This window comes from Pleurodeles waltl, chromosome 8 (assembly GCF_031143425.1).
Source record: "Pleurodeles waltl isolate 20211129_DDA chromosome 8, aPleWal1.hap1.20221129, whole genome shotgun sequence".
Taxonomy (NCBI): Eukaryota; Metazoa; Chordata; class Amphibia; order Caudata; family Salamandridae; genus Pleurodeles; species Pleurodeles waltl.
The window spans coordinates 1512950197-1512968371 of NC_090447.1; the positions used below are offsets into that span (position 1 = coordinate 1512950197).

Below are 18175 nucleotides of genomic sequence, written 5' to 3' on the forward strand. Positions count from 1 at the left end.
GCATTTTCTTGCTTAAACCATTCTGTGACTCTGCCTTGTTTGTGGATTCCCTGTCTGGGTCAGTTTGACAGTTGGTTGTTTTTCACCTCACACCAGACAGTGACACAAAGGGAGCTGGGGTGTAACCTGCATTTCCTGATTAGCCATCTCCGCTAGGAGGGAGGGATGGAGTGGTCACTCTCATCTGAAAGGACTGTGCCTGCCTCTGACAATTCCGGCTCCAACCCCCTGGTGTGTGTCTGAGGCCTTGCCTGGGCAAGGCAGGATTTCACAAGTAGGTGTGAGTCCCCTTTGAAGAAAGGTGACTTCAAAGACTAAAATGGGTATAAGAAGGGCACCCAAATCTACAGACTTGAGAAACACTTCTGGAACCAAGAGGAACCTCTGCCTGGGGAAGAGCTGAATAGCTGAGGAAGAAGAGCTGCCCTGCCTGTGACTGTGCTTTGTGGAGCTATCCTGCAGTTGCTGCTTCTGCCAGAGTAAGAGGGCAAAGACTGGACTTTGTGTGCCTTCCATCTTGAGAAGAAATCTCCAAGGGCTTGATCTAGAGCTTGCCTCCTGTTGTTTGAAGTCTCAGGGACAGCAAAGACTTCTCTCTGCCAGCACCTGGAGTCTCTGGAGAGACTCCTACTCTGCCCTGTGGTGCCCATCCAGTTCCTGGGACCCTGAAAGGAGAAGCTGGCAGCCTAAAGACAAGAAAATCCACGCACAGAGCGCTGTGCGGGGAAAATATTGACGCAAATCCGATCTGCGGCTGAAAAAACAACGCGCCGCCGGCTCCGCAGCTGAGAAACGATGCTCGCAGGAAACGCGACCGAAAAATCGACGCACGGAGCAAGAGAAACGACGCGCAGCATCGCTGACGGAGGCTGGGAGATCGCAACCTGCGCGGCGGGATTTTCAAATCATCGTGCGGCTGGATTTTTGACTCAAGTACCGCCGTGCAGTTATTTTTGACGCACACCCGCCCGTGCGGGGTTATTTTTGACGCACACCAGGTACATTTTCACTCTAGCAGCGCTAGTGTGTTTTTAAATCTACTCAAAGACTCCTTTTGATTTTTAATTAATAACTTGACTTGTGTATGGTGGATTTTTGTCGTTTTGGTCTTGTTTTGTTTAGATAAATATTTCCTATTTGTCTAAACTGGTGTTGTGTCAGTTTGTAGTGTTTTCATTAAGTTACTGTGTGTGTTGGTACAAATACTTTACACCTAGCACTCTGAGGTTAAGCCTACTGCTCTGCCAAGCTACCAAGGGGGTAAGCAGGGGTTAGCTGAGGGTGATTCTCTTTTACCCTGACTAGAGTGAGGGTCCTTGCTTGAACAGGAGGTAAACTGACTGTCAACCAAAGACCCCATTTCTAACAGTGCCTAATACAATTAATCTTGGCTCCTTAGAGAGCTAGGGGAAAGTGGCAAAGGCAACAGGGGCACCCTTGGGCTTTCAAAACCCATCTCCAAGGGCCCCGGCCCACCGGTGAACTGCCCAGTGGAATAAAATGCCTGTCCGGCTTGGTCACTGACATATTGTGAGCACGACCAACCTAATCAGGGCCACCTCAGACATAATGGTGGCTGCATCTGGCATACAAATAGCCATGACTGATGTACTCCAAGCATCCTGGCTGTTGTGGTATTCAGCCTTGCCACAGTGCTGGCTGATATAATGATGGGGATTGTAGGGTATTATAGGCATGTTTGGGGTAATGGTGCGCATCCATGGCATGTAATCGTAAAGCCTAAACATTTGACACAGATTCTAACCTTGTGAAGCATTTGTACATGTGAGTACATGATTAAAATGACAAACTGATGTTTGGGGACCACATACTAAAATGTAAAACTGGTCTTATGAAAGCAAAAATTATGGGGGTCATTATGACCCCGGCGGACGGCGGAAAAATGGAGAAAAGTACTGCCAACAGGCTGGCGGTACTTTTCTCCATATTAAGACACTGGCAGTTTGGCTCAAGCCAAACCGCCAATGTACCACACCGTCCGCCACGGTGGTAATGACCGCCGGGCTGGAGACTTCAGTCTCCAGCCAGGTGGCCATCACTAGCCCGCCTGCGGGATTATGACCCCGCCTACCGCCATGGTTTTCGTGGTTTCCTTACCGCCATGAAAACCATGGCGTTAGGCACCATCAGTGACAGGAAATTCCTTCCCTATCACTAATAGGGGTCTTCCCCGCCCCCTCCCCCTCTTCAGGTTTCCCCCCAACCCCCCTCCCTCTCCAGACCCCCCCACGACATACACACACATCTTGACTCACCAACAAACACACGCATACACACACTCATACCCACATTCATCCACGCCTGCATACATCCGTTCACACACATCCACACACACTGACATACATACATGCACACACACACGCATGCACACAACACAACATACACGCACTCACACATCCATACATGCACACACAGACATCACGCATCAGACACCCACATATGCGCACGCACAGACATACACACACACACCCACACAACACCCCCATCCCCCTCCCCTGTCGGAGCACCCGACTTACCTGATGTCAGGGGGTCCTCTTGCAGGAGACGGGATGGGGCGCTGCTGCCAACAGCAGCGCCCGGCAGCAGAACACCGCCAGGCCGTATTATGGGTCATGATACGGTCTGCAGCGGTCTACTGGTGTGGCGCTGCTGCTGGCAGCAGCAGCGCACCTTACCGCCATCCGCCGGCATGGCCACTGCCGGATTTCCGCCATCCTTCGGGCGGAAATCCATCTCTGGTCATAATCCTGATGATGGCTGTTAGCCGTGGCGACGGTCTTTTGGCGGCCGTCGCCACGGCGGTAGGCGATGTATACCGCCAATGTTATAATGATGGCCTATGTTTTTTCAGAAAATAAATTTGGAAAATGTAGTTTGTTTGCCCAAAATCAAATAGGTATTTGATAGAAAAATATGTTTATTTTTAGAAACTGATATGCTCATGCAAACAAAATGGCTGCATTTCCAAAACATATTTAAAGCTAATAGTTAAATGGTAAGGAGCTGAGCGGGAGACGTATTGCTGTGGTAAGTTCTGTGGGGCAGTGCAGATTGGTAATGCTGTTTGTGACATTTCTGCCGGTAACCCCGCCGGAAATCTTTGCATCCTCATTGGGGTATTGTGAACAGATGTGTTACTACTGTACAGTGTCAGCATTTATTAGTAGTCTGGGATGATTTTCCTTTAACAGAAGTAGCTCTGATTACAGAAAAGTTTGGAGACCCCTGGTGTAAGTGTTTGTATTGGTGGTACTCATGGGTATGATCTTTGATTTTGTAAGGTTTGGGGTCAAATCTAATTTTTCATGAAAGACACAAACCTGGAAGCTGACATTTCAGATCCATCAGTTTCCTGTGACATTAAAACTGCATCTTCTGTGCACAGTAGGACCGGCAGGAGCCTACCTTCTGTCGTAGGAGAATCTGAGAATAGTGTAGCAAGATCTCTGTTCAATTCACTCATGTGCAAAGTAAAGAATTAAAGGGCCAAGGCACTCCCCTGGAGTACACCCGGCCTGAGCTAATCAGCACTTTAAACTCCATTTCACTCAAACCTGACAAAAGCTGCTGCTTCTGCTTGAAATTAATACTGATCTAGAGTTTGGCGGATGGGTTACTCCTTCAAAATGTGACTGATTTTCCATTAACCGGATTACAAGTGCCACTGGATAAAATGCACTCGTAATATGATGGCCGAGATATCTATCACGTTTGTGACCCGTCCACCAAAGTCTAAATCAGGCCCTCACTTAATATTTCCACAAATAAGAATTTCCTACGAGCAACACTTCTCAAAGTTTGTGTTCCCTAAACATGAATTTGGATTTAGTGGGCTAGAGGGTAAGGGTTATTCAGTCAAGGTTTAGGGGTTAAAGGTACAAGGAGTAAGTACTGAGTTCAGGGTTTCAGGTTTGCAGTGCAGGCTATAGGGAGTAAGGGGTTAATGTTAAAATGTAAGGCTATAGAACCTAGAGTGAATGGTACAAGTCATTGGGTTAAGGATACAGAATTGGGGTTTAGAAATTAAGCATGTATGGTATAGGTCTTTGGGGTACTGGGTTAATGTTTTGAGGCGTAGGGTTAAGGGTTTGGGGGTTAATAGTTTGGGCAGTAGAAGTTTAAATGCTTAGAGTTAACACTTACTATAACATGTTTAGTGTCACAGTTTGAAATGTGTTTAATTTAAGATGTGTTAATGGGAATTACAGATATTTTAGGCATATGAGTGTACAGTGTTGGTTTTCCTGTTAAAGCTACTCATAAATAATTTCAGTGGAACACACTTCAATTTAGAAGTCAAAAGTGTTAAAAAAGATCTAATAACATTTCACAGTAGAAAAATGTAATTAAAAAGATAGGACCATTTGGAACTGTCCACTACATGGAAAGCAGAGGTTTGACCCATTTAAGCCAAAAGGATGACCTTTCCTTTAGTGTTTCCAATTTGTTCAATCACTTTTCCTTTTCGCCTACAGGTTCTCAAAGCTGCACTGCACATCAGAAATAACCTTGCTTTCATGGCCGAAACTTTCATCAGGAGGCCATCCCAAGGAGAAGCAGAGGGGGATATTATATTCTAGGTCTCCTGCTTGTCAGGGCCCTGCACTGATGTAGAAAAAAACATTTCTAGATATTTTAAGCAAACCCATCCCTTTAATAACAAGGATGCAGGTCACATGGCCATGCCACTAGGTGGTGCCACCTGCTGAGGTGCACTGTTTTCTCTTTCCATGGAGGACATGTGTTTTCTACACTTCTGTACTCAGAACGTTGATGGGCAGATGTCCCTTTCAACAGGCCTTCCTCAGTGGATGCCAGTAGGTGCCAACCTTGGCAGTGGCATCAAAGTGCAGGAGTTACCATCTGTGTCATTCTTATCAGTCTCTGGGACACTCTTCATAATAGTCTTAGGGCCTCATTACGAGTGCCCCAGAATTTATGGTAGGGCCGCTACCTCATTTCACGTCCCACTTTAAAATATGAGGTCCACGGTCCACAGTGCGCTCGTCTTGCTTCTCTGAGAACTTTCTGCTCTCTGGGGGAACTGTGTGGAGGAGTGGGAAAGAACTGGGTGAATGGGACCCAGAGTTACTGATTTAGCCAATAATGCTCCATTTCTCCGTGGAACCTCAAAGGTTCCATGCAGTGCTTAATTTGTAAAAAAACAAAATAAGTGCCAGAGCCCTCGGCAGAAGACCGCTGCAGTTTGCACCACATATTGCCCCTGCCAGCCCTGCCAATAATAGTACCAACAAACCTACTAACCATCACACTCGTACAGGTGTGACAATTCCAGGCCCCCAAAGCTTTAAGAATGGCTTAGGCGACAGGTAAGAGTCATTTTCAATCTGTATTGAATTAATAAACAACTGTTGTTCTGTTCAGTTCTAAATTAGACAGACAGCGCCACCAACTAGTAGATTGTCACAAGCGCCGGTGTTGACAATTAAGTGGTGGTGCTGAGCACCGGAAACCACCGGCTCAAATTAAGCACTGGTTCCATTCTCGCTAACTCTGCCCCCTCACAGTTAATGGAGCCCTTGGTAATGTTAGCTCCATGGGTGCAGACTTACTGGGTGTGGGGCAGTTATAACAAGGCTTTGGTTATTAACTTTTCCTTTTTGTAAGTTGAATTAATATTCATGTTAATAGTTCTTGGCCCAATTGGAGCTGTCTGTATGAGAGCTCTTGCTACCTTGCTAAAAAGGAGACACCGAGTCATCTTAAACTGGACCTCCAATACTTCACCCCTCATTTTTTGGTCTGTGGCACAGATAAGATTTGGTGTGTCCACATGTTGTTTAGAAGATGGGCATCGATAAGTGATAATTGAACCAAATCTACGGAGCGATCAGGATGTGGCACGTCATAATCGAATGCATGATTAAGTCAAGTCTAAGGACCACTGAATGTTGGGCCGCCAACAACTGATAACGAATGATGGCTATTGATATCAGTGTGGATGTATGCAGTTTTAGTGGTGTTGTGAGACTCAGCAGGCAGATAGATTGCAAGTCTTTCATATGTTTACAAACATTTAGAAAGCCTGGGACAGACACATACAAGGAGCCTAAATGAATTGCACTGAATAAATCCTTGTTAGACCTATGCTACTGGGAAAAGGTGTTACCATAAATTACAAAGCATATGTCCCGGTGAACACTGAAGTGGTTACCAAGGCTGGGGACAAGTGTGAAGTGGGCTCATAAGGGTTGAGGGCTTGTAGGACACCCACACCAATGCCATGAAAGGCAGGATTCACACTGATGCACTTCATGTAAATCCAGAGTACATGTTTATGTCAACATTGCCAATGACAACTGGGCGGGAGGCTGCCTACATCACAAGGTAAATTTGGATAGAGTTAAGAATAGTAAAAGTAAAACTATATTTACCTAACAAAGTTTTTGGAGGGTGATGTTTGGATGAAATATTAAAGTTGGTCAGGATTGTCAACCTATACATAGCCACATATATTCAACAACTGTCCCACAGGTGCCTACTGCACTCTTTATCAGTGCTTAATATGTAAACAATACGTGGCAGAGCCCTCCTAAGGACCCATAGCCCTTCAGCACTGCCAATGGCATTCCAACCACCTACTGACCACCACACGTGTGGCAATTCAGACTATTCCTGGACCATAACCTATGAGCATGGCTTGGCAGCAAGTATTAGTCATTTTTAATGTGTATTTAATTAATAAACAACTGTTGTTGTGCTCATTTCTAAATTAGACAGACAGCGCCACCATGTGGCAGTCAGTCATAAGTGCCGGTGTTATTAATTAGATGCCAGTGCCGAGCACCAGAAACCCCTGGCTCAAATCAAGCACTGCTCTTTATTCAGATGCGATGGAGATGTCACTCACAGAGGTTTAAGAAATGGACGCTATGAAGGTCAGTCAAGTTTCTTTCTAGGTTGTCCAGGGGAAGGGTGACTCTTCCTAGTAGCCAGGGTGTCACCCTCCACTCAAGTGAATATGTGAAAGGTGACAAGTGTCTCCTTAGCAGGATCCCAGGCAGGAGGAAAAAGCTACAAGAGCAAACAAATGTCCTTGGCAATCTCATATCTCTTAATTGAAGATGAAGATTAATGCAGAAGTAAACAAGCAGGGCACCAAACTCCCAGTGACATAAGGCAACGGGAAGAGCCAAATCAAGGTCCTAAAGGAATTGTGTCTGAAAGAAGCAAAACTGATGGACAAAAATAGTACTGATTGGGCAATGAATACGACCAAGAAATAAGGGAACAAATGTGTTGCATAACACCCATCACTCATCAATGCATCCTTTATACATGATTCAAACAGGATCTGAATTACAGGAAAAATTTGAACTTCATGTTGGTTTGGGAAGCTCACACAGTATTTCCTGGTGACCACCATCTTGGAAAGGGCACTTCATGATGCCTAGCCACGTCTCTTTCTTCCATGCATTGTTGCTGAGGCACATGAATTAGAGGACCAAGTTTGACATATTTTCCCCAATGGTCCTCCACTTGACCCTCCTCTCAAGTGGCAGAGTGCTAAGTCTCAAGGACGCCCAGCCATACACTGACCGTGGAGCCCTATGACAATCTGGCCGCAAAATCAGCACACTGCCTTCCCGCCACCTCACGTAAGATCCCGGCACAGGTATAACACTGTCACACAGCTGAGATCAAAGTTACCCAATACTTGGCTAACTTCTAAGGGCAAACACTGCAACCCTTTACTTACAAGCATTGGCAAACCCAATCGGTATCACCTATGCAAGATCTATTGGCTTTGTCAATGTTTTTAGCAATGTTGCACAGCAGCTCAGCTGTGTAAAGAATTAATGTGCTATGGCACGGTCAAGGCTGGCTGCATCATAATGTTTTTTTCTGTTATTTTTGCACAGCAGCCAATGAGATGCCATCAGGGCCAGGTCTGCCCTTCATGCTTCAGGTGTTAGCAACCATGGTATCATTGAACTGAAGTCATTTACAGCATTCGGGCCTACAATCCTGTCTTGGAAAGAGAAATAGTAAATGTTTGTTCGAATATCCGAATTCAGGTTGAGCAAATTACTTACCTCACCCACCCGTCCAGCGCCCCAACTTTTGGATCTACAGCTCAGAACCACCTCTCGGTTCTCAGTGCCTCCTGTGAGGGGATTGTCTCAAGCACTCCTGAGCAGACTGCCCAGCCAGTCTATCTCCTGGCACCTGTCTGCTGTCTGGGTGCTCAGACTGCAGAGGAGCACACATTACAGTGCGCATCCTCAGCATGAGCTGGTGGAAATTCAGCAGACAGTGCTTAATTTGCAAAACATTAAGTACCAGGGCCCAAGGTATTTCTCTTTTAGGTTTAAGTCCCAGCTGTATCATTATTTGAAGAAAAATGAAGCATTTAAATGCCCCACTAATGAACTTTGCTTAAGATGACACACACAGAGCCACCGGGGGTTGGACACACATTGGCAGGTGCCAGTGTTTACAAATATGTGCCGGTGCCGAGCACCTGAAAACACCGGCACAGATTAAGGACTGGAGCAGCATTCAATGCCTCTGCTTAGAGTGCTGGGGTTGTAGAGGGCACTTCCGAGTGCACACTCCAGTGTTGAAACAAGGCGCCCTCCGTGGCGCTATAATAGTAGTCAGTGCCTATATATGGAAAGCAGCCCCAGGCTGGTTGGAGCACGCGGTCTGATGCATGCGTGTGGATCAAGACACCTTAGTTAAGAGTCTCTGCTGCTCCCTTTGACAAGCTGTGTGCCCCTGGGCATCCTGGTTCTGTGCCAGCTCATTACCCACCCGCTCTCGCCGCTGTAATTCGTAGCTCCTCGGAGACGCACAGGAAGGGATCTGGACCTGGAATCCCTTTCTAACATGGAAGTATCATCCCTGCACGAGGAGCTTCACTGCGCACTTTGTAGGCGCAGAGCTCCGGCCCTGAGCACCATGACCCGGAAACTCACCTGTTGAGATACCCTGGCTCTTGTGCTAGAGCCCGCCCCGATCTGTCACACGCGAGTCTGGGCGGGAAGGAAACTTCTGGCATGCATTGCAGCATGGGCAACAAGCCATGGGCCGGGTGGATGGGGCAACAGTCACTGGGGAGGGAGGGTTGGGGCAACAAACAACGGGACTGCAGGGATGGGGCAACAAACACTGGGGCGGAAGGGATGGGGCAACAAACACTGGGGAGGGAGGGATGGGGCAACAAACACTGGGGAGGGAGGGATGGGGCAACAAGCAACAGGGCTGGAGGGATGGGGCAACAAACAACAGGGCTGGAGGGATGGGGCAACAAACAACGGGACTGCAGGGATGGGGCAACAAGCAACAGGGCTGGAGGGATGGGGCAACAAACACTGGGGATGGAGGGATGGGGCAACAAACAACGGGACTGGAGGGATGGGGCAACAAACACTGGGGATGGAGGGATGGGGCAACAAACAACGGGACTGCAGGGATGGGGCAACAAACACTGGGGCGGAAGGGATGGGGCAACAAACACTGGGGAGGGAGGGATGGGGCAACAAACAACGGGACTGCAGGGATGGGGCAACAAACACTGGGGAGGGAGGGATGGGGCAACAAGCAACAGGGCTGGAGGGATGGGGCAACAAGCCATGGGCCGGGTGGATGGAGCAACAGTCACTGGGGAGGGAGGGTTGGGGCAACAAACAACGGGACTGCAGGGATGGGGCAACAAACACTGGGGAGGGAGGGATGGGGCAACAATCACTGGGGAGGGAGGGATGGGGCAACAATCACTGGGGATGGAGGGATGGGGCAACAAACAACGGGACTGCAGGGATGGGGCAACAAACACTGGGGAGGGAGGGTTGGGGCAACAAACACTGGGGAGGGAGGGTTGGGGCAACAAACACTGGGGAGGGAGGGTTGGGGCAACAAACAACGGGACTGCAGGGATGGGGCAACAAACAACGGGACTGCAGGGATGGGGCAACAAACACTGGGGAGGGAGGGATGGGGCAACAAGCCATGGGCCGGGTGGATGGGGCAACAGTCACTGGGGAGGGAGGGATGGGGCAACAAACAACGGGACTGGAGGGATGGGGCAACAAACACTGGGGCGGAAGGGATGGGGCAACAAGCAACGGAACTGGAGGGATGGGGCAACAATCACTGGGGCGGGTGGATGGGGCACCAATCACTGGGAGGGAGTGTTGGGGCAACAATCACTGGGGCAGGAGGGATGGGGCAACAAACAACGGGACTGCAGGGATGGAACAACAATCACTGGGGCGGGAGGGATGGGGCAACAAGCAACGGGGCTGGAGGGATGGGGCTACAAGCAACGAGGCTGGAGGGATGGGGCAACAATGACTGGGGCGCGAGGCATGGGGCAACAAACACTGGGGAGGGAGGGATGGGGCAACAAACACTGGGGAGGGAGGGATGGGGCAACAAGCACTGGGGAGGGAGGGATGGGGCTACGAGCAACGAGGCTGGAGGGATGGGGCAACAAACACTGGGGAGGGAGGGATGGGTCAACAAGCAATGAGGCTGGACGGATGTGGCAAAAAGCAGAGGGGTGGGAGGGATGGGGCAACGGGGGAGGGTGGAGGGATAGGGCAACAAGCACTGGGGGAGGCGGGATGGGGCAACAAACAACAAGGCTGGAGGGATGGGGCAACAAACACTGGGGCGGGAGGGATGGGGCAATAAGCAACGAGGCTGTAGGGTTGGGGCAACAAGCAATGGGACTGCAGGGATGGGGCAGCAAGCAACGGGGCGGGAGGGATGGGGCAACAATTAATGGGGCGGGAGGGATGGGGCAACAAGCAATGGGACTGCAGGGATGGGGCAACAAGCAACAGGGCGGGAGGGATGGGGCAACAATTAATGGGGCGGGAGGGATGGGGCAACAGGCAACGGGGCGGGAGGGATGTGGTAACAAGCAACGGAACTGGACAGATGGGGTAGCAAGCAACAGGGCAGAGGGGGTAAGGGCAACAAGGAGAGCAGCAAAAGGGAGTGAAAAAGTACCTCAATCCAAGCCCGACCAGAGGAAGGATACCTATAAAGAAATCAATCAGTACTTGGTCCATGCTCCATCAAAGAGACACAAGGAGAAAGTGAAACTGTACACGCTGGCCAATGAGAAGCAAGGAAATGAGAGTGACAATGAAATAAACTAATGTTAAGCAATGGGCGGGCTCTATGCCCTCTTTTAAGGTAAAGGTAACACAACATTTTCACTAGTGACAGCGCATGTGCTATCTCAGGCAAGACCTAAAAACTGTTTACTACGCATTGAAAAGCATGTTAAGCACCAAATGTATTGCACTTGTTCCTATTTTAAACATGTATTTAATAGATATTCATCTTAAGAGATCAGGGTGGATTTAGAAAAGTATCTGTGGTGGGGAGCCAAAAGTTCACATGTGGGGTGCTCCTAAACTTTCTGTCGCCCCATTCAACTTAATCCATCCTTGGATTATATCTGACATTTTAGATACCTGCGACAGCTCTTGTCTCACTGAAAGTACAATATTTTTTGCTCTGAGTAAGGTTTCCCGACCAAGTCCAAATTATGGGATGACCGAAATGAAGTTTCCTTGTTTATTCCGACCACTTTGCAACTGAATAACAATTGTTTTTAAAAACGTTCTTTACATCCTAGTCCCTGGAAGGTCTTGCTTCCATCACCTGTACTGAAGCACCAACATGATCTCAGCATCCAACAGGGAGGACAGAGTGGGATGGACTCATTGTAGATATACAGAGCAGTTCCCCAGGGTCTGAGAGAAGCCGCATTGACTGCCTCGGAGAAGGAATTTATGGGGTTCTTGAGATTAGCACGCTCTGCCCAGATATTAAAGTTTCCCATGATGATTACCTTTTAGAACCTGAGCTAAGAATCTGGGCTAAGCATGCTCATAAAATCTGAAGTCTGTGCTTGAAAGTCTGTGTTGAAGCCCAGAGGCTGGTAAATCACAAAGGGGAACTCTGAGCAAGCACTCCTTAAAGTTATTCTCACCACTAAATATTCAAAAGGGATCTTCTGAATAATTTCTAGTTTACTGACAGTCCATATAAATCAGGGGGGCTGCTCCCACCTTTCATGATCCTGATTATGAATCAAGGTTTTAAAGGTAGAGGGCATGCACTGATAAATGGCTGTTCCAGAGGGGATGCACTGATAAATGGCTGTTCTCTAGGGGATGCACTCATAAATGGCTGTTCTAGAGGGGAGGCACCGATAAATGGCTGCTCTATAGGGAATGAAGCGATAAATGGCTGTTCTAGAGGGGATGGACCTGTAAATGGCTGCTCTAGAGGGGATTCACCGATAAATGGCTGCTCCAGATGGGATGCACCGACAAATGATTGTTCTAGAAGTGATGCACCTGTAAATGGCTGCTCTAGAGGGGATGCACCGATAAATGGCACTCTAGAGGGGATGCACTCATAAATGGCTGTTCTAGAGGGGAGGCACCGATAAATGGCACTCTAGAGGGGATGCACTCATAAATGGCTATTCTAGAGGGGAGGCACCGATAAATGGCACTCTAGAGGGGATGCACTCATAAGTGGCTGTTCTAGAGATGATGAACCAACAAATGGCTGCTCTATATGGAATGAAGCGATAAATGGCTGTTCTAGAGGGGATGGACCTGTAAATGGCTGCTCTAGAGGGGATTCACTGATAAATGGCTGTTCCAGATGGGATGCACAGACAAATGATTGTTCTAGAAGTGATGCACCTGTAAATGGCTGCTCTAGAGGGGATGTACTGATAAATGGCTGCTCCAGATGGGATGCACCGACAAATGGTTGTTCTAGAAGTGATGCACCAGTAAATGACTGTTCTAGAGGGGATGCACTAATAAATGGCTGCTCTAGAGAGTATGCACCCGTAAATGGCTGTTCTAGAAGTGATGCACCAGTAAGTGGCTGTTCTAGAGGGGATGCACTGATAAATGGCTGTTCTAGAGGGGATGCACCGATAAATGGCTGTTCTAGAGGGGATTCACTCATAAATGGCTGTTCTAGAGGGGATGCACCGATAAATGGCTGTTCTAGAGGAGATATACTGATAAATGGCTGTTCTAGAGGGGATGCACTGATAAATGGCTGCTCTAGAGAGTATGCACCCGTGAATGGCTGTTCTAGAAGTGATGCACCAGTAAATGGCTGTTCTAGAGGGGATACACTGATAAATGGCTGTTCTAGAGGGGATGCACCAATAAATGGCTGTTCTAGAGGGGATTCACGCACAAATGGCTGTTCTAGAGGGGATGCACCGATAAATGGCTGTTCTAGAGGGGATTCACTCATAAATGGCTGTTCTAGAGGGGATGCACCGATAAATGGCTGTTCTAGAGGAGATATACTGATAAATGGCTGTTCTAGAGGGGATGCACTGATAAATGGCTGCTCTAGAGAGTATGCACCCGTGAATGGCTGTTCTAGAAGTGATGCACCAGTAAATGGCTGTTCTAGAGGGGATACACTGATAAATGGCTGTTCTAGAGGGGATGCACCAATAAATGGCTGTTCTAGAGGGGATTCACGCACAAATGGCTGTTCTAGAGGGGATGCACCGATAAATGGCTGTTCTAGAGGAGTTACACTCATAAATGGCTGTTCTAGAGGGGATGCACCGATAAATGGCTCTTCTAGAGGAGATACACTGATAAATGGCTGTTCTAGAGGGGATGCACTGATAAATGGCTGTTCTAGAGGAGATGCACTGATAAATGGCTGTTCTTGAGGGGATGCACCAGTAAATGGTTGTTCTAGAGGGGATTCGCTGATAAATGGCTGTTTTAGAGGGGATGCACCGATAAATGGCTGTTCTAGAAGGGATGAACTCATAAATGTCTGTTCTAGAGGGAAGGCACTGATAGATTTCTGTACTAGAAGGGATATACAAATAAATGGCTGTTCTAGAGGGGATGCACCAATAAATGGCTGTTCTAGAAGGTGTTCACTGATAAATGGCTGTTTTAGAGGGGGTGAACTGATAAATGGCTATTCTAGAAGGGATGCACTGATAAATGGCTGTTCTTGAGGGGATGCACTCATCAATGGCTGTTCTTGAAGGGATGCACCGATAAATGGCTGTTCTAGAAGGGCTGGTCTGATAAATGGCTGTTCTAGAGGGGATGCACCAGTAAATGGCTGTTCTAGAAGGGATGCACTGATGAGTGGTTGTTCTAGAGGAGATGCCTGTAGGAAAGTACCATCTTGCCTGACATGTTATCCCCATTTTTCACTGTATATATGTTGTTTTAGTTGTATGTGTCACTGGGACCCTGCCAGCCAGGGCCCCAGTGCTCATAAGTGTGCCTGAAAGTGTTACCTGTGTTATGACTAACTGTCTCACTGAGGCTCTGCTATCCAGAACCTCAGTGGTTATGCTCTCTCATTTTTTTCCAAATTGTCACTAACAGGCTAGTGACCAATTTCACCAATTCACATTGGCATACTGGAACAGCCTTATAATTCCCTAGTATATGGTACTGAGGTACCCAGGGTATTGGGGTTGCAGGAGATCCCTATGGGCTGCAGCATTTCTTTTGCCACCCATAGGGAGCTCTGGCAATTCTTACACAGGCCTGCCACTGCAGCCTGAGTGAAATAACGTCCACGTTATTTCACAGCCATTTACCACTGCACTTAAGTAACTTATAAGTCACCTATATGTCTAACCTTTACCTGGTAAAGGTTAGGTGCAAAGTTACTTAGTGTGAGGGCACCCTGGCACTAGCCAAGGTGCCCCCACATTGTTCAGGGCAAATTCCTCGGACTTTGTGAGTGCGGGGACACTATTACACGCGTGCACTACACATAGGTCACTACCTATGTGTAGCTTCACAATGGTAACTCCGAATATGGCCATGTAACATGTCTATGATCATGGAATTGCCCCCTCTATGCCATCCTGGCATAGTTGGCACAATCCCATGATCCCAGTGGTCTGTAGCACAGACCCTGGTACTGCCAAACTGCCTTTTCAGGGGTTTCACTGCAGCTGCTGCTGCTGCCAACCCCTCAGACAGGTTTCTGCCCTCCTGGGGTCCAGCCAGGCCTGGCCCAGGATGGCAGAAGAAAGGAATTCCTCAGCGAGAGGGTGTTACACCCTCTCCCTTTGGGAAAAGGTGTTAAGGCAGGGGAGGAGTAGCCTCCCCCAGCCTCTGGAAATGCTTTCATGGGCACAGATGGTGCCCATTTCTGCATAAGCCAGTCTACACTGGTTCAGGGACCCCTCAGCCCTGCTCTGGCGCGAAACTGAACAAAGGAAAGGGGAGTGACCACTCCCCTGACCTGCACCTCCCCTGGGAGGTGCCCAGAGCTCCTCCAGTGTGCTCCAGACCTCTGCCATCTTGGAAACAGAGGTGCTGCTGGCACACTGGACTCCTCTGAGTGGCCAGGGCCAGCAGGTGACGTCAGAGACTCCTTCTGATAGGCTCCTTCAGGTGTTGCTAGCCTATCCTCTCTCCTAAGTAGCGAAACCCTCTTTTCTGGCTATTTAGGGTCTCTGCTTTGGGGAATTCCTTAGATAACGAATGCAAGAGCTCATCAGGGTTCCTCTGCATCTCTCTCCTCACCTTCTGCCAAGGAATCGACTGCATTGCTGCATGAGCCTCCAAATCCTCTTCCAATCAAAACAAAGAAAAGAAACCATGGTGCTATTTATGTAAAATAAAAGGCCATTGGACAACAGATCCCAGTTGTCCAAAGAAAAGCACCAAGCCTCCTACCACTACAACCCCTACTGCTACACCTAGTGTCCCTACTAATAGCAGTGGTGGTGGGAGCAAACCTACCAGTAGCCAATCTAAGGGAGTAGCTGGGCTCACCTTTGGTAACTTAGTCTGATTAGGGAGACCACAGAGGCTGTGTTAGTCTCTGAGGGGGCTATTGATTTAGCCACCTTGGTTGCTTGTCCCCTTAACATGGATAAGTACAAGCAACTACCCCTAATAAATGGTGTTGAGGTTCAGACCTACAGGGACACAGGTGCCAGTGTCACAATGGTGATAGAGAAACTGGTCCACCCTGAACAACACCTACTTGGTCACCAGTACCAAGTAACCGATGCTCACAACAACACCCTTAGCCACCCCATGGCTGTTGTAAATCTCAACTGGGGGGGGTTACTGGCCCAAAGAAAGTTGTAGTTGCCTCAGATTTACCTGTAGACTGTCTATTAGGGAATGATTTAGAGACATCAGCTTGGGCAGAAGTGGAGTTGGAGGCTCATGCAGCAATGCTGGGCATTCCAGGGCATATTTTTGCTTTGACCAGGGCTCAGGCCAAAAACCAAAAAGGACAGGGTGACTTTGATCCTGGAACAATGGACCAAGTGCTCCCTAAAGCTAGGGCTAGTAGAAGTAAAACACTACCTATTATCCCTCCATCTACAGTGGATTCTACTTCTGAGGAAGAAGAATTTCCACCCTGTGCAGAACCTACACCAGAGGAGCTGGAAGCAGACACTGCTGAGCTTTTGGGCGAAGGGGGGCCTGCAAGGGAGGAACTGAGTGTGGCACAGCAGACCTGTCCCACACTAGAGGGTCTAAGACAGCAAGCTGTCAAACAAGCAAATGGGGATGTCAGTGACTCTCACAGAGTTTACTGGGAGGACAACCTCTTGTACACTGAAGCAAGGGATCCAAAACCTGGAGCTGCCAGGAAATTGGTGATTCCTCAGGAGTACAGAAAGTTCCTCCTCACTCTTGCTCATGACATTCCCCTTGCTGGACATTTGGGGCAAATGAAAAGTTGGGACAGGCTTGTTCCCTTGTTTCATTGGCCTAGAATGTCTGAGGACACAAAAGATTTTTGTAAGTCCTGTGAAACCTGTGAAGCCAGTGGCAAGACAGGTGGCATCCCAAAGGCACCCCTTATTCCACTACCTGTGGTTGGGGTCCCCTTTGAAAGGGTAGGGGTTGACATAGTTGGCCCCCTTGACCCTCCTACTGCTTCAGGCAATAGGTTTATCTTGGTGGTAGTGGACCATGCCACCAGATATCCTGAAGCAATTCCTCTTAGGACCACTACAGCTCCTGCAGTGGCAAAGGCCCTCCTGGGAATCTTTTCCAGGGTGGGCTTCCCAAAAGAGGTGGTATCAGACAGGGGAAGCAATTTCATGTCTGCTTACTTGAAGGCCATGTGGAAAGAGTGTGGGGTGACATACAAGTTCACCACACCCTATCATCCACAAACAAATGGACTGGTGGAGAGATTTAACAAAACTCGCAAAGGCATGATTATGGGACTCCCTTAAAAACTCCGCAGGAGATGGGATATCCTTTTACCATGCCTCCTTTTTGCCTACAGGGAGGTACCCCAGAAAGGAGTGGGCTTCAGCCCCTTTGAACTCCTCTTTGGACACCCTGTTAGGGGTCCACTAACACTTGTCAAGGAGGGTTGGGAACAACCTTTAAAAGCTCCAAAACAAGATATTGTGGATTATGTACTTGGCCTCAGATCAAGGATGGCTGAGTACATGAACAAGGCCAGTAAAAACCTTCAGGCCAGCCAAGAGCTCCAAAAGCAATGGCATGACCAGAAGGCTGTTTTGGTTCAGTACCAACCAGGGCAGAAAGTGTGGGTCTTGGAGCCTGTGGCCCCAAGAGCACTCCAAGATAAATGGAGTGGACCCCACACAATTGTTGAGAAAAAGGGTGAAGTCACCTACTTAGTTGACTTAGGCACTGCCAGGAGTCCCCTTAGGGTGCTCCATGTCAATCGCCTGAAACCCTACTATGACAGGGCTGATCTCACCCTGCTCATGGCAACTGATGAGGGACAGGAAGAAGACAGTGATCCTCTTCCTGATCTCTTCTCTTCTACAGAGCAAGATGCTCTGGTGGAAGGTGTTGTATTAGCAGATTGTCTTACTGCTGAGCAGAAAGACCACTGCATAAATCTCCTGGGTCAGTTTTCTGAACTCTGCTCTACTGTGCCAGGTACCACTTCTTGGTGTGAGCACACTATAGATACTGGAGACAGCTTGCCTGTCAAAAGTAAGATCTATAGGCAGCCTGACCATGTCAGGGACTGCATAAAGCAAGAGGTGCAGAAAATGTTAGAACTGGGAGTGGTTGAGCACTCTGAAAGTCCATGGGCTTCTCCTGTGGTACTTGTACCAAAACCTCATTCCAAAGATGGAAAGAAGGAAATGCGGTTTTGTGTAGACTAC

General features: G+C 48.3%; 1 protein-coding gene across 1 annotated transcript; it reads right to left on the reverse strand.

The window, feature by feature from the left end:
- Positions 1 to 12501: 12501 nt before the first annotated feature.
- Positions 12502 to 13839, reverse strand: LOC138249614 (uncharacterized). The gene has a single exon (XM_069203562.1). It carries the CDS (start codon positions 13837 to 13839, stop codon positions 12502 to 12504), a length of 1338 nt encoding a protein of 445 aa, XP_069059663.1.
- Between the last annotated feature and the right edge of the window lie 4336 nt (positions 13840 to 18175).

Coding starts and splice junctions, on each gene's coding strand:
- LOC138249614 (XM_069203562.1), bottom strand. CDS start 13,839: ATGAGTTCATCCCTTCTAGAACAGCCATTTATCGGTGCATCCCCTCTA.